The 16,938-nt window shown below is 34.0% G+C and overlaps 1 protein-coding gene across 1 annotated transcript; it reads left to right on the forward strand.

Annotated features, from left to right (window-relative positions):
* The first annotated feature begins 1,861 nt into the window (after positions 1-1,861).
* LOC131875124 (uncharacterized) lies at positions 1,862-4,549 on the forward strand. Its single transcript, XM_059219151.1, has one exon. The coding sequence runs from the start codon at positions 1,862-1,864 to the stop codon at positions 4,499-4,501; it is 2,640 nt and encodes an 879-aa protein (XP_059075134.1). The 3' UTR covers positions 4,502-4,549.
* Positions 4,550-16,938: the final 12,389 nt, after the last annotated feature.

The raw sequence follows: 16,938 nt of genomic DNA on the forward strand, positions 1-16,938 counted from the left end.
TCTTCATTCGAATAATCTAACTTTTCGTTCATTGTTACTCTTTCAAATTATCTAGCAATCATCTAGATTTAGCATTATCATTTTATCAAAATTATTTAATCTTAGAATTGCATTTCTAGTATCCTTGATATCATCCTTGCTTTCATTCATAATTGCACTTGCACAATGAGAGCTACATCAAATTAGAGGAGAAATGAAGAACAATGGAGCCACATTGAAGGAATGCTATGGTGACATCATTTTATGTTTTGTATTTTGTTTCAATGTCTTTATTGGTTAGATTAGGAAATTTTAGCATAATTGTTTAAGTTTGTGATTCACTTTGATTGTGTTAATGTTTCATTCATTTTCTCAAAATTTTCCAATCTATAAGACTAAATTATTTAATTAAAATGTGATGATTTAGGTCACCCTAAAAATTGAACTATTAGCCAAATTTTGATTCCCAAATTTCCATAAATAGCCAATTGATGAATATTAGCCACTAAAAAAATCAGTCCAGACTTGTGTGCTATTATTTAAAGATATTTAATATAATTCTAATCATCTTCAACAAATCAAGAATTCAATCATTTTAAATGAGATATTAATAGTGACACACTTTGATGTGATCTATTAAAAGTTATTAATAATTTACATTGTAGACACTTGTCTAATGTATTTGATATTGTTTGATTTCAAATGGTTCATTAAGGTATAATGTCATCATCACAACTAAGTTGTATAATAAACTAAAAAGATACTTATTAATAAAACTAGTCAACTTTCAAGAAAGGAAAGGAAAGGAAAGGAACTACACATTAGATCAAGTTTTAGAATAGAATGTTACACATATTTCGAGCATGGGTATACAACTATGATCATAGGTCCATTGACATGTAAACTTGTTCTTTGAATTAACAAAGATTTAAAAGAAAACGTTTAGTAAATGGTTTTAGAAAGAAAGATATTTTTAAGAATATTTGAAATCAATATTCACTTGTATTTTTGTTAACTATCAAGTGAAATACAATCATTTTCTATATAATTTACTTACACATTTCCATTACTAAATTTGATATCTTCTTATTTTCACCTAATTTATATATATATATATGAATTATACCAATATAAGCATAAAACTTATGTATAATTTCTAGGTAGTATTAAGAAAAAGGGAAAAAAAAGCTTTCTTCGAGTGAGTGAAAACTTCTCTCAAAACGAGCTCTTACCAAGCATGAAAGAATCAGAAGATGTCCTTATCTGATGAAGAGATTGATTTATTTATTTTATTAAATTATTTTGTTCAAAACTTTGTGAATCTTAAAAGGAGGGCATCATCTATAAAGCTACAGCTAAGATGGTTTGGTGGGTCATTTCATGTCTTCAAAGCAAACAATATGCTTATCTCAAGACGAAGTCTTCAGCATTTTCTTTGGTCTCGACTTTTTATGATTCTTCTGGAATTGTCCATTTTCTTTTCCATGAAGAAAAGAATAAAATTTTAAATCAATCAATCTTGATAGGAGGTGAATTTTTAAAGATGATACTTTGTTTGGCTATATGGATGAAAGGTTAACTTGGTTGTTTCTCATGTTTAGCTTTTTCTGTAGCTCTATTTAAATATTAAAAACTTTTATCAGTTAAATATTAATAATTAATTTGATCTTTTAAACATATCAAAAAAAAAAAATTATCTTATTTCATCGAGCAATATCTTATATCTTCTACAAATTCTTGTTTAACGATATATCTATATATATTCAATGAAAAAATCAGCATTGGGATTAAAGTTTTCATTAAAATCAAAATGGCATCTATAAAGCTGCAGGTTACCATGAGGATTGGGTGTGTGTGCTTTGATTTTTTCTATTGAACCACAATGTCTGTTCTTGTTTACGAGGCCATCTGTGCTGGAAAGTATTCTGCGTGGACTGCGTTGCATGATTTTGGGCTCCATATTCGAGTACAATGGCTGGTAAGGATTTTAGTACTCACTAGCATGATGTTGCAGCTTGTTCTGGTTGTTCTGGGTGCACGCAGATATCTTACTTCAAGTGGTACCTTGCGTTTTCTTGTTTGGGGAGCCTACATTTCTGCGGATGCTGTGGCTACTTCTGCACTTGGGATCATGATGCACAGCGATCGGAAGGAGATTTATGGAATATGGGCTCCAGTGTTACTGATTCATTTAGGGGGACCAGATGCTATAACTGCTTACTCCATGGCTGATAATGAGCTGTGGATGAGACATGGATTCAATATGGTTTATCAAGTTTGTGTGGCAGTGTATGTCATTTATGCATCATCAATGAAACTCCGTTCATTGGCTGCTGCTATTCTTCTACTGCTTGTAGGATTCCTTAAGTATGGCGAAAGGACACTTGCTTTGAGGTATGGCAGTTATCCTCGAATCGTTATGTCAAGTCTGCCAATTTCTAAATGTATGGAGATAAAATGTGTTGCACAAGAACGCATATATGTTGTTATGGGAGAGGATAAAGTGGAAAGAATGATAGAACAGAAGCAGGCGTCGTCTTCACGGAAAGGGAGGACAAAAGAAGAGTTACAGATGTCTTCACTGAAAGAAAAAGACATAGTAACTATTGAGGATGTTGAGCAGGCTGGTAAGGTTGAGAAGGACGATAAGCGGAGATTTGTTACAGACAGAGGGTACGAGCTCTGCCTTTCCCATGCGTTGTTCAAAATGTATAAGCGGAGGTTTGGGAGTTTGTATTTTTTTGTTGAGGGGGATTGGAAGGAGACCAGAGCTTTTTGGGTTAACCGTAGTGGAGGAGAGGCATTCAGAATTGTAGAGATGGAGTTAAAATTCATGTACGATGCTCTCTTCTCCAAGTACAGCAACCCATGGTTCACTAAGTGGGGAATGGTTCTGCGCTTTCTCAACATTACTCTAATGGGAGCGGCAGGGTATCTGATTTTGGGAGAGAAAGAAACCAGACAAGCACAGAGGATGGTGACATACGTTTTGATTTCAGTAGCGTTTGTGGTTGAGGTCTTTCAGATATGGCGAGTCATAGTGTCCGACTGGACCAGGGTCCATTTAATTTGTGCTTATGTTGTGGCATATAGGCGCCAAGAAAGCTGGAGCGGATTTTGCAGATTTCAGGTGATAAAGATTACCATGGTTGTGATAAGCAAGTTTCAGGAATTTAGTAGTGGAGGAAATAGATACTTGAGCGAGGTTGTTGGGGGAGATAGATACTGGAGCAACCAAATTCCGCAACACTGCCTGATAGAGACTTGGCTTAATTCGTCTCCTATAATGTGTAAGTTGGCTGGACTTTTCCCCAAGCCAGAGAGATCTATTGTAAGCTGGTACACCAAAATATGGCATGCCAACAACGTGCCTGTCGAAGATGATCTCAAAGACTTCATTTTTAAAATCCTCAAAAAGGCATGTTCTGAGGAGAATAGTACTGAACAATGCAAACAGAAATTTTACAACTTTGAGAAGGATCTGTTTCAAGGAGAAACTGAAATCCAGGAGGTATTGAAGTCGCATGTCAATCTGGAGGAGGTCATTCTGATATGGCATATAGCTACCACTTTATGTGACTCGAAGAGAATAGAGACTAAGAAAGAATTGCCCCAGAAGAACGAGACAGAGGAAAAATTGGCTCCACAGAGAGAGCTGACTGAGAAGAATGTTAAGTGGAGTATAACACTGTCGAGGTACTGCGCATATCTGCTAATGTCACGCCCCCATCTTTTGCCTCTCCACCCCAAGATGGCAAGGATTGTATACATGCAACTTGTGAACCAACTTCTGGACAAACTTACCTTGGGCAGTATTATTCACAAAAATCCTGAATATCTGTTAGGCAGCAAAAAGAATGATGATCTGTTAGGCTCCGGGGCCAAACTAGCTCACCAGCTGCTGAAGAAACAAGAAGGTGATAGGTGGAAGTTATTGGCGGAGTATTGGGGTAAGTTGGTAATATACATGGCGTTGTACAATAAGGCAATATATCATGCAGATTGCGTGGCTGCAGGAGGAGAATTTCTGAGTCAAGTGTGGGTTTTATTAGCTCATATGGGATGTGGAGAACAGTCTGACTCTGCTGTACCCAAGAAGGTAGAGATGGCGTCGAATAAGGAATTATCAGTGGGCGAGAGGAGAACTGAACAAGATCCAGCTGAAATGAAGAGGACTTTGACTGCTCTTGGAAAAGAACTAGAAACAGCGAAGAAGGGTTTGAGTGATCGTGAAAAGGAATTAGATACAGTGAAGAAGGATTTCAATGATCGTGAAAATGCTTTCACTGCAATGGAGAAGGAGTTAGCTTTAAAGAAGAAGGATTTGAGTGATCGTGAAAAGGAATTATCTGCAACGAAGGGGGGTTTAAGTAACCCTGAACAAGAATTAGCTGTAGTGAAGAAAATTTCGAGTGATCTTGAGGAGGAACTTGCCGCAACGAAGAAGATCTTGCGTGATCGTGAAGAAGATTTTGCTGCAATGAAGAAGAATTTGCTCCTTCGTAAAGCAAATTTTGAATGATCGTGAAAAACAATTAGTGAAGACAAAGTTGAATCTGAAACGACCTGCTTTTTATAAGAAGAGACCTTTGTTCATTCTCTTATCATCTCATCTGTAGTACTTTTAACTTCTTTTTTAATGTTGATGTTAAACTGCTCAACATGAGTATGTTAAGAACGTTTAAAATACTACACAATGGTAAATGTTATGCATGTCTTACACAATATAAATATGGAAAATTATTTTATGCTGTATGTTTTAACACAAATCATTATAATATGACATGTATAAGGGAGACGAGTCACTAGTGGAGTGGGGACATGAAGTGAGGATATCTATGAAGGGTTTTAAGACTCACAGTGGAGCTGTCAAGTAGTAAAAATATGTTATAAATATTATCAGATGCTATAATCAAATGTATCACACATGTACACATCCAAAGTGTTTTATAATAGGTGTATATTTGTCCAAAATATAATCTAGCAAGTACAGTTTGACAAGTCAGAGCATATTCAGTAGGCAACTATTAGAACCCATATTGCATCAATGGTGGTAAGAAAATGACCACAACATGTAACTTTGCATCCACACATAAGACAAACTTGACTTAAAATGTTAACCTTAACCGCTCAATATTTTATCATTTACAAAACAAAAAGTGAATCCATGTCATCAAGGTACAAGACATTCCATCCCATCACAAGGACCAATCAGATCCATTGCCAATCAGTGAGTTCCGGATTCACAGTATACTTATTAGACAAAATCCACCACATTATGTCCCATTGACCACAATCAAGCACCCAACTACTAGTCACTTAACACACAAAAGCCACCACATTGTGTCCTTGCAAATGATCCAATGTCCCAAGAGTATCCCATTTAATTTCTATTATTTGATGAGCACATAACATGTGTAAACACACAAGAGAGGTCATGAAGGCTGATATTTATCAACCATTATCAAGCACATCCCTTCAACTTATATCAAGCATACACATGCAAGGGAATCATTGCAAACTTGACAAGTACATGTTATTGAAATATTAAATATTCCAAAAAGAAATTATATTAATCATATCCATGGGAAAACCTATTTTGGTAAGTAAAGGTAAGAATTAATTGGTTTGATCTCTTCAATCTAAATGCACGCATATCATTTTTTTAATCTAATGTAGGATCACAAATCTAAGTTGATACCTCTTTTGTTGAGAGCTCATTTGACTAATATCACATGGGTCTTGATCACTAGAGCTATATTTATAATTAATTTTAATATATGTTTTTTTTTTTACTAACACACATGGGTCTTGATCACTAGAGCTATATCTATAATAAATTTTAATATATATTTTTTTTGAACCAACACAATAACATACTTACTAGCTAATTTATAATCATTTTTAATATAAAATTTTGACTAAACCAACACAACATACTAACTATTTATTTAAAAACATATTCACTAGAATAATATATATAATCATTTTAAATATTATTTTTTCCTAAACCAACATAAAATACTAACTATTTAAGTGAAACCATGTTCATAGAATTATATTTATTATCATTTTTAATATATATTTTTTTCGTAAACCAACACAACATACTAACTATTTATGTGAAATCATCTAAAATTATATTATAACCATTTTTAATATATTTTTTCTCTAAACTGACACAACATCTAAAATTATATTTATAATCAATTTTAATATTTTTTTTTCCCTAAACCAACACAACATACTAACAATTTACCTAAACCATGTTCACTAAAATTATGCTTATAATCATTTTTAATATATATTTTTACTAAACTAGCACAACATACTAACTATTTACCTAAAATATTATATTTATAATATTTTTAAATATTAAAAAAATCCAAAAATTATTTATAAGGTAAATTAGTTCTTAGTGCAAAAGAAGAGATAAAATGTAAAAATTAATTCTACCATCTCAACCCATTAAATATTCTTCCTCGTAGCATGAATGAAAAAGAAAGCCATAATACAGGAGAAATCTGATTTTCAATATTAAAAATTCATTCAACAAAACAAAGATAAAAGATCAATATCAAACATTCAATAAAGAGAGAAATATTACATATCTCAATCCATGAAAGAACTTTCTTTATCCTAATGAAGTATGAGTGTGTATACCAAACAACTAAAATTGATATCCATGGAAGGATTATCTTTATTTAGCCAACTACCAGTTCCTGTGAGCTATGTGACTATCAATTCTATACACCAAAGTAACCATATGCAATATCATAAATTTTATGTATTTATAAAACAACAAACTTCTGTATTTTTTCAATAACACTTATTCTTGATATTGTAATGTGAATCTACTTCTTCCTTTTAAATTTAAACGGATATTATTTTAAATTTTAATGCCTCTGATTAACTATCTTTAAAATTCTAGATAATCTTCAATTGTGAGCTTAGATATGACTTAACAAATATTTAAATTAGAATACTTTTAGAGGTGACTATTTTTTACATATAATAAAAAATATCAATTTGTAATAAGTTTGGCATATACTTTATAATTTATATTTTAGAAAATTTGTAATATATAATATTAAACATTCTATTAATAACATTTAGAAATGTAGAGGAAGAGAACATATGGAAGAGAACATAGAGTTGAAAGAATTGGTCCACGAATGTTAGATTAAATGTATAAGCAAATAAGTATTAGTTTGCACTTTGTTAAAGAGTAGGTAGAAGAGTTCTAGTTAATATTAGATAAGTAAGGTTTAGTCAGCATTAGATAGGTGAATGTTAGTTTCAATTTCAAAGTTTGGATTTGTAGGAAGTTGTTAATTTTCTTGAAAGTTATAAAACCATGTAAAAAAAATTAATTGAATATATATAAATAAATAAAAATTGTGTCGAAACTCCATTTTTTGTTGTATTAAAGCCAAGTCAAGTCTAACTCTCTTCAAAGAGGGGCTTATTAAATATATCATTATATGAGAAATACAATCATTAGAGTTCAATTAGGGTATGCTAGAGTATAAAAATTAAGCTAGTTGTGTGTTATCAGTGAAGTTTTAATAAGCATGATGCAAAGAAATATATGTAGAAGATAACTAAAACTTGTTCTTGTAATGATCCTACGAGAGTCAAATCTTGTCAGTGCTACCTATTGTAGCCATTATAATAGAGAAAATATTTTTTCTTGTAAGAAACACCAATTGGAGGGAACACTTTTACTAGAAAATGGGAGAGCTACCAAAACTTGAAGATTCTAACCTAACCACCATTCTAAATTAGCAAAGAAGAAAATGATATAAATTTATGTTCATTTCATTTCATTAAACTTTTAGATTAAAGTAACAAATAATGATAAATAGATAATGACACAATTGTCATTCACAATGCCAGTTGACTCCAAACCACCTCTCATAACTAATGGAAGCAACTCATAACCTTTGTACAATATGTTATGTTATAGTCACTTGACCAATTTCTATAGGCCCTCACTTAGTCATAAAAGGCATACCTTCATAGTCCATATTATGCCACAAATTAAAAATAGCACACACACACACATGCATATATACACCTCCCAATGGACAATACAACCTAAAGATACACATAGAAACATGTCATACACAAATGGAAATGACCCATTGATTAACAACATTGGAAAATCAGTAGAAAGACATTTCTCTTTTATTATATTGATTCTATTATAGAAATTACAAAAAAAAAAACTTTTATGACATAACTATACAAATAAGGAATTTTGGACCTTCCCTTGCTTTTCGCTAAATATCTAGGCCTACACATGAAAACCAAAGGCTTCTTTTTTTCTTGAGTTTATCACTCCCTAAATTGCATTTCCTTCAACAACTATGTGTTCGCAAGAGACACTGTGTAGGTCATTCGGTGTTGTCATTGATGGCAACTATGGTCAAAGATCCTATCCAGAATTCATGATTTTTCTATACAGGAAGTCAGAATGCAATATTTTGATCGACATTTCATTTTGGTTAAATATTTTGTGTTGCAAAGCTAGAAGAAGATAGTCAGATGTCTGAAGTACCTTATTCCAAAGTCTTAGCCTCCGGTGATGATTGTCGTGTAAGTCAAAAGATTCGATGTACAGGTTTTGGGGTTGAACAGTGTAATATGGTTGACTTGTACAGTTGATCATTGTGTGGAATTGATGGTAATTTTGGTGATTGTTTTTGTGATCAAGGATGTTTAGCTGATATTTGGGAAGCATGTGGACAATTCTTTTTGGTCCACATATGCATTGGAGTTCGGATCGAGTCAACTATGCATACTCATTTCATTATTTGTATAATGTTCTTGAAGCCAACATGTAGAAGACCTAATTTAATGTTGCAAAAATATATAAAACCAATGGATATGATCATTTTATATATCCATAGAGGTATGTGGAAAGTGGTTTTGATCGAATATGCACAGTTCCACGTTCACAAGTGAAGGATTGCTCTGGTCTAATGTAGAAGAGTGGAACATAGCAGTATAAGGTGAAGTGTGTACAATATGTATAATGAACTTAACCGAAACTATAATTTGGCATTGGTAGATGCTATTCATTAGTTCATTTCACTCTTATGATCTTTGTAATTGTTTGTAAGGCAGTGAGCCTTCTCAAGGGTTGTAGCCCTTCTTGCTTTGTAATTGAGTAGTGAGCTCTAGGAAGTGTGCCCAAATGCATGCACATGCATTCCCTTGTAATAATTTTAACTAAGTATAATTATCTTATGGGTCTCATCCCCACCGTCGTTTTTCCACATATAAATCTTGGTGTTATGGTGTTGTTGTTGATTTCTTTTTGTTTTTTACATCTCTCTTTTGTTCATTTGCATTAAGTTCTTGAAAGAACAAGTTAATAATGTCAAAAATTACATAACACTGACTTACCCCCTCTCAGTGACCTTGATTCCAACACTATGGTCCCCACCTTCATCAAAAATTATTGCTTTCATTCTTATTATCTTTCATAAATCCTTCCTTCTCACATAGACTTCTTATCATTTGTCTTTTTTAAGTCTTTTAATCTTCTTTGTTATCCCTTACATGGCATATCCTTTCTTCTTCAATACATGAAAAGATATTATAGGTTCCATGGAAGAATGGAAACCATGAGATAGAGTATCCTTTTTTTTTCATAAGTAGTAGAATCCACAACAACTTAAATAGTGATATTATTATCAAGTGTAATATGAGGAAATAGGGTATTCACAGCTTATTCATGTAAACTAGGAACTAGACCTATTTCCACAAGGGAATTACATCAAGGAGAGATAGGATCAATAGATTCAAGATCTCAATTATGTAAAAAGGGGTAAATGATGGTTGGATTCCACCTCTTTTTGTTTGAGTTGAATTGGATACTGAAAAAGATGTATTAAAGTGAAGATCTAGGGATAAAGATGAAAAAGTGACATAAATGAACATAAACAAGCAATTGTAGGTCTGATACGAAGTTGTGAACATAGATTTGACATGAGAAAGATGAACAAAACTTGTGACTAAATTTGAGCCTAAAAAATTAGGATAATGGAACTCTAGATGGCCTTGTCCTTAGAATGTCAAATGTAGATGAAGTTAACCTGTTTGAAACCAGAATATTGCTTAGAATCTACCCTATAACTTTTGTTACAAATTTTTCAGATAGAGGTGTGCGAGGCAACCATATCTTCCATTTTTCATGCTTACAAAATCTAGATATGATCATCTCTATTCATTCTGCCTAATCCCAGATTTACAGCTTCTAAACCTATAACCTGCACTGGTAAAAGAGAGAAAGATGTTCAGAATAGGAATTTGCCTAGGTCAAACCCCAAGTTCAGAATTAACCCTTGAAATGAATCAAAATATATAAGTAAATGCTACATACATTATACCTCATATTTGTTGTAGATGATTGAAGGTTGATGATATAATGCTCTTTGAATTTGATCACAAGTGTTGATACAATAACATGACATGACAAGACATGAATGACCTAATCATAAACACATGCTTGCATGATGATTGATGTAATTTGATGCTTTGTGATGTATACATATTGAATAATTATTGAAGAATATGCTGGGATGAAATGTTGCCTTGATGCTCAAAGCTTGATGATTGGAATGCTTGATAAAAAATGCTTATGATATGTTGTGTTGATAAAATGAATTAGAGGAATGCTCTTACATAGGGTTCTCAAGGTGTTTCCCTGATTAGGCCAACCTCCAATGGTCAAACTAAGGCATCATGATTCAAAACCAATGGAAAGGAAACATGCATAGGGATATTAGAATTTGGGCTCAGTTTGGGAGGAGAAAGGCTTCCCAGGAACCATTGTCCTAGGACAAGGATACCCCAGGCACCTTTGTCCACTCAAAACAAGGTGAATAGAGTAGAGATAGGGTGCCATATCCCAAGATAGAGTTTTATACCACCATGTGAATAGATGACACCAATTTTGAGGTAAAAGACAAAAAATAGGCTTGGGTGAGAGATAAAATGGGTCACACTAAGATAGGGGCACAAATAGTGGTATTAATTGTACATGGTTATGGTTTATAATGTTACATTTATCCCCCACTTTAGCAAGAGTATGATTATACATGCATACTCATCATAGATTATGACAGAGAAAGACAGAGAGGTGGGGCAAGACTATAAGGAAAAAAGACAATGATAAATTTGAGGGAACAAGCCTGCAAACTTAGGATCTTAACTCACATAATCACATACAAGGACACACAAAATAATACAAAAATAAAAGGAAAAAAAGGAAAATGGAAAAACAAAGACAAAAGACACACAAAAGGGGGTTCATACTAAAAACAGGGTCTCTGAGTCAACTAGTTGAAGGGACCTTGATAATCAAAATGTCTCAACTACAAATATCCTTATCGGAATGTTATTGCAAGAGCACCACAAACAAGGTGTACAAGATTTGTTGCAACCCTTGTTATAAACAAGGGTTAAAAGTGGACTCAGATTCAACCCTAGTTCAGGAGGCTCTTCTAAGCTCAAGATTACAAGAAAACAAAAGCAAACAACTTCCAAATTCATCCTTTCCAGAAGGAGGATAGTGTCCATTGCAAATCAACCTACAAAATCAAAAAATCCAAGTCATGAAAGCACTTCTCAATTGAAGTCCACACATACAACAAACAAGAAAAATAATTATGTTGCATGACAACCCGTCAGTCTAGGGATAAAACTCTTTTCCACTTCAGACACCCAAGCGACATCAACAACCTTGGCAGATAAAACCCCTACAACAGTTATCAACAAACCTTTCACATCAGTAGACATCCCTATAACATACAGTGACAAAGTTCTACCAAGTGATTCCAAGATGGATTCACATTAATATGAATGGGTTTTTTTGGCCTCACATGAATCTGAAGAGGATTCTCTTGATGCTCTTGTAGACAAAGGCATTGAAGAAGGGGCATGGATCAAAACCTTTTGGGATTCGGATACTGAAGATACTTCAAGAACAAATAGGTCACCTCCCAAACCTGATTACAAAGAGGATAGTACTGACGATCACCTTGATTCCTCTATCCTATCCATTATTGATGCATCATATGAACTCTACCTTATTGATGAGTTAATGCCAATAATCCACCCTGAACTCATTGATTGGGACCAACTCGATCCTCTATACCTTAACACCTTCCAAAATGATGACATGATCATAGACTTTATTGAATTACGTGATAACATACCAAGAAGGGATCAAAAAGATGGGTATGCTATTGAACTTAACAATGGTACTTACTTTGGAGAGAATGCCAACCCTTTAAGTCACAAAAATATTACAATCAAAACAAGATCCTCTAGTGAAAACCACACTGTGGCACTTTTGGATCCCAAAAAATTAAAAATAAAGGATGCATCCAAGGGTGAAAACCTCTCCGAGGCACCTGAAGATGGAAGGCTTGACATTCTCCCCTTTAGAACTAATCAAGAGAGACCGTCTATTCTCCTAGAAGACACAAAGGAAGTCAATCTAAGGGCACCATAAAATCCACACGTAATACATCTAGCAAAATCATTAACTCCAACCGAAGATCCTAATTTTATAGAGTTCTTTCAAAAGCGATAAATCAATTTTGCATGGTCCTATGCAGATATGCCAGGACTAGATCCAAAGCTAATAATGCATCATTTGACAGTAGAAGAAGGAGCCAAACTAGTAAAACAAAAGCTCAGAAAGATGCATCCTTAGATCGCATTGTTAGTAAAAACATAACTCAAAAAGCTATTAGATGTGGGTTTCATAAGACCCATTGATTATGTAGAATGGATCTCCAACATTGTACCAGTGGCAAAACCAACTAGGATCATTTGTATCTATATGGATTTTAGAGATCAAAACAAAGCATGTCCTAAGGATGACGTCCCTCTTCCAAACATTGATATGATCATAGATCTCACATCGGTACATGCAATACTATCACTCATGGATGGATTTTCATGATACAACTAGGTCAAGATCGCCCCAGAGGATCAACACAAAACAACTTTTACATGTCTATGGGGTACATACTGTTGGAATGTAATGACATTCAATCTCAAGAATGCAGGTGCCACATATCAACGGGAAATGACTACTATCTTCCATGACATGATGCATACACTAATGGAAAACTATGTGGATGATTTATTATCTAAATCATTGATAAGAGAGGGTCACCTCATTGTGCTAGACACAATCTTCACCAGAATGGAACAATACAATGTCCACCTCAATCCAAAGAAGTGTGCCTTTGGAGTGACCTCTGGGAAGCTCCTAGGATACATTGTCTCAAATAAAGGAATTGAGGTTGATCCCACAAAGGTAAAAGAAATCATAGAGATGCCACCTCCTAAGAACATCAGTCAATTAGGGACATTACATAGAGTATGTGGACCAAAAATAAATCAAAGGGCAGATCATTGCAGATTAGTTGATCGAAGCACCACTCATAGGAGACCATCCTCTTATCTGAAATTTTCTAGATGAGGGGATCTTCACAGTCGTATAAGCACAATAATGGAAGTTATATTTTTATGGGTCCTATACTAGACATGGTTCAGGCATTGGCATTCTCTTTATCACACCTCAAGGTGATAGCATTCCCAAATCATATAGGCTCACATTCACATGCACAAATAACATAACAAATTATGAAGCCTTGATCATAGGACTAAGAATGGTCGTACAATGGAACTTAAAGGAGCTACAGGTCTATGGCAATTCACAACTAGTAATTCAAACTATGGATGATAAGCTCATGCCTTACAAAAAAATGGTTGATAATTTCAAGGAATTATTTATAGCTATCACTTTCAATTAGATTCCTTGAGATCAGAACCCAGTTGTAGATTCAATGGATACAATAGCCTCTCTCCTCGATCTTCCATAGAACTCAACACACTATGAGTTCTTAGTTGAACGGCTTTGGATCCCTGCATATGATATCCCAAAATCTGATATGGTATGTCAACTCATCGGTCCTGATTCCTCATAGTATGATGAGTTTTACGCTTACTTACGTTATCAAATCCTTCCACCAAACCAATCAAACAATCAACGAAAACCCTTCATACGCCAATAACCGATACACTATCATTGTCAAAACCTTATACGGATGAAGTCTCGATGGTACTCTCCTTTGATGTTTAGAGAAAGGTGAGGTGACCACAAATTTAGAAGAAGTACATGAAGGTATATGTGGGGCTCATTCAAGTGGTCCTTCATTGGCTAAAAAGATCATGAGGGTAGGATATTATTGGGCCTCCCTAGAAAAAGACTCCTACTACTTTGTCAGGAAATGAAAGAAGTGCCAAGTACACAGAGATTTGATACATGCACCAACACAAGAACTGCAACCCATTGCAACAACATGGCCCTTTTGTCAGTGGGGACTTGACCTTGTGGGTAAAATTCATCCAATGGTCACAACTTCATCATTACCACCACAGACTACTTCAACAAGTGGTTCGAAGTCATTCCACTCACCCAAGTAACTAGCAAGCAGATCGCTTCATTTATCTTAAACTACATTATCTTCTGGTATGGTGTACCGATGTCCATCATCACAAATAATGGGCTTCCTTTCAAAAATCAATATGTCTGCAAACTCTGTGAGAAGTTTCATATCCAACACCATTTCTCCATCCCATATTACCCACAAGGAAATGGTAAAGCATAAGCCTCAAACAAGAATATCCTACAAATCTTAAAGAAGACAGTCAATGATGTCGGTCGCGATTGGCACATTCATCTGAATCCTACACTATGGGCATGTCAAACTAGCATTCGAACCCCTAAAGGCACAACCCCATACTCACTTGTATATGGAGCAGAGGCCATCTTGCCTATTGAAGTTGAATTACCATCCTTGCAAAATCTGATTACTGATGAAGAGTACCGAGTCTCCTGTCTTCGGGACTTGGAAATGCTTGATGAAAAGTGACAAGCTGCCTACAATCACCTAAAAGCATATCAACAACGCATGAGAAAAACCTACATTAATAAGGTTAAACCTCACACGTTTGAGGTAGGAGATCTTGTTCTCAAAGAAAATCCTCGCAATCAACCAAACAAAGAACACCAGGGAAAATTTGAATCCAATTGGCTAGGTCCATATGTCATCACTACAGTCTTCGGGTCTGGGGCATATTAGTTAGAAACTTTAGAAGGAGAACTACTAGTAGATCCAATCATTAGAATGCATCTCAAAAAGTTCCATACATAAGCTATGGGTAAGTGCACAAAGATGGTGGTCAAAAAAGGGGGTATAAGTGGACACTTTTTTTCTGAAATCAGGTGAACTTGAACTTGGAGGCAAAATTTGAAAGTCATCCACTCAAAATATGAAGATAATAAAACAACAAATATTGTAGTACTTTGAATCTAGTTTCCAAACTACTAAACTTTTTCAAAATTGGATAAAATTAAGGGGGTCAAATCCTTCACGCACGAAAAACAGACCCTGATTTTTTCAAAAAAACATAACATAGTGTCTGACGTGCGCATCAAAAAAGTCATATTTAGATTTAATATTTTAACAAATCCTTTGGCATAAAGATATTTAAGAGTAAGCACTAGAAGATGTATATTTTTTTGTAATTTTTTGTTAAGTATTTTATTTTTTATGATTTTTCTGATAGAGAACATCCTGAAAAATTAGGTACCTATTTGTGCGTGAAGCATAAGTTGCACTAAAAAAATTGAAAATGCAAATTTATTTTTTTTAAATTGTAAAGAATCAAGTTCACTACAATAATATATAATTTTTTAAAAATTTCGATAATTATATCAAAAGTTATTAAAAAAATGGTGCACGTATGTCTATGAGAACTATGGAGACACTCGTAAAAGAAATTCAATAATAATATGTTATTGTTGTTCAAATTTTTAAAAAAATATATGGTTAGAAAACTCAAAAGATGGGTGAAAATATGGTGGAAATTTTAGAAATACCCACTTGATGATGTGTAAACCTGATGATGACAAAGTCGAGAAACCAAGCTGATAAAATAAAACATGCCAAAAAGGAGGAAAATGGAGGGAAATCAAACTTCCAAACCATAGCTTTGTCATCCGAGCCTATTTCCAAGCCTAAACAGACAAAAGTGCGTACGGGGTACCTATGGTATAAAAAGTGCGTACGCAGTACTTATGGTGTAAGAAGCGCATACGCACTATTTTTACTATAAAAAGCGCGTACGCGCTATTTTTACTATAAAAAGCGCGTACGGGCTATTTTTACTATAAAAAGCGCGTACGGGCTATTTTTACTATAAAAAGCGTGTACGCACTATTTGCACTATAAAAAGAGCATACGCGCTATTTTTACTATAAATAGCGTGTACAGGCTAAGTTTGTTTAAATTTTAGGAGTGTGTATAATATTCTATTGTATATATATAATATGTGTATATACGTATTATATATAATTTATATATAATATAAAAAATAAAATATATATAATATTTATATATATATATATATGTATATAATATTATATAATATATTAAATATATATACACACATATGTGTGTATCTATGTGTATTGTCTCCCTCTCCCCCCTCTCAAGCATGTACAAGGTGCCTCTCTCTCTCTCTCTCTCTCTCTCTCTCTCTTCCCTCTCTCTCTTCCCTCTCTCTTCCTCTCCCTCTCTCCCTCCTTCCATCCCCTCTCTCTTCCTCTCCCTCCAATATATCTTCTTTTTGTTTACATATATATAAGGTGATAAGAAGATTGACAAGGTGGTCGGTTTTCTTTTTTTTTTTTTAAAGAAGATAGGATATAAAGTAGAAGGTTTGAAGAAAATGAATGTATTGGTTTCTTTGGATCATGTGGATGTATTGGTTGGATAATATTTATGGGTCGTATGGTGTACTAAGGGGTCATATGATGTATTATGACCCCTTAGGTGTCGTTATGGGTCATATGGTGTTCTA

The sequence above is a fragment of the Cryptomeria japonica genome, chromosome 4 (assembly GCF_030272615.1).
Source record: "Cryptomeria japonica chromosome 4, Sugi_1.0, whole genome shotgun sequence".
Classification (NCBI taxonomy): Eukaryota; Viridiplantae; Streptophyta; class Pinopsida; order Cupressales; family Cupressaceae; genus Cryptomeria; species Cryptomeria japonica.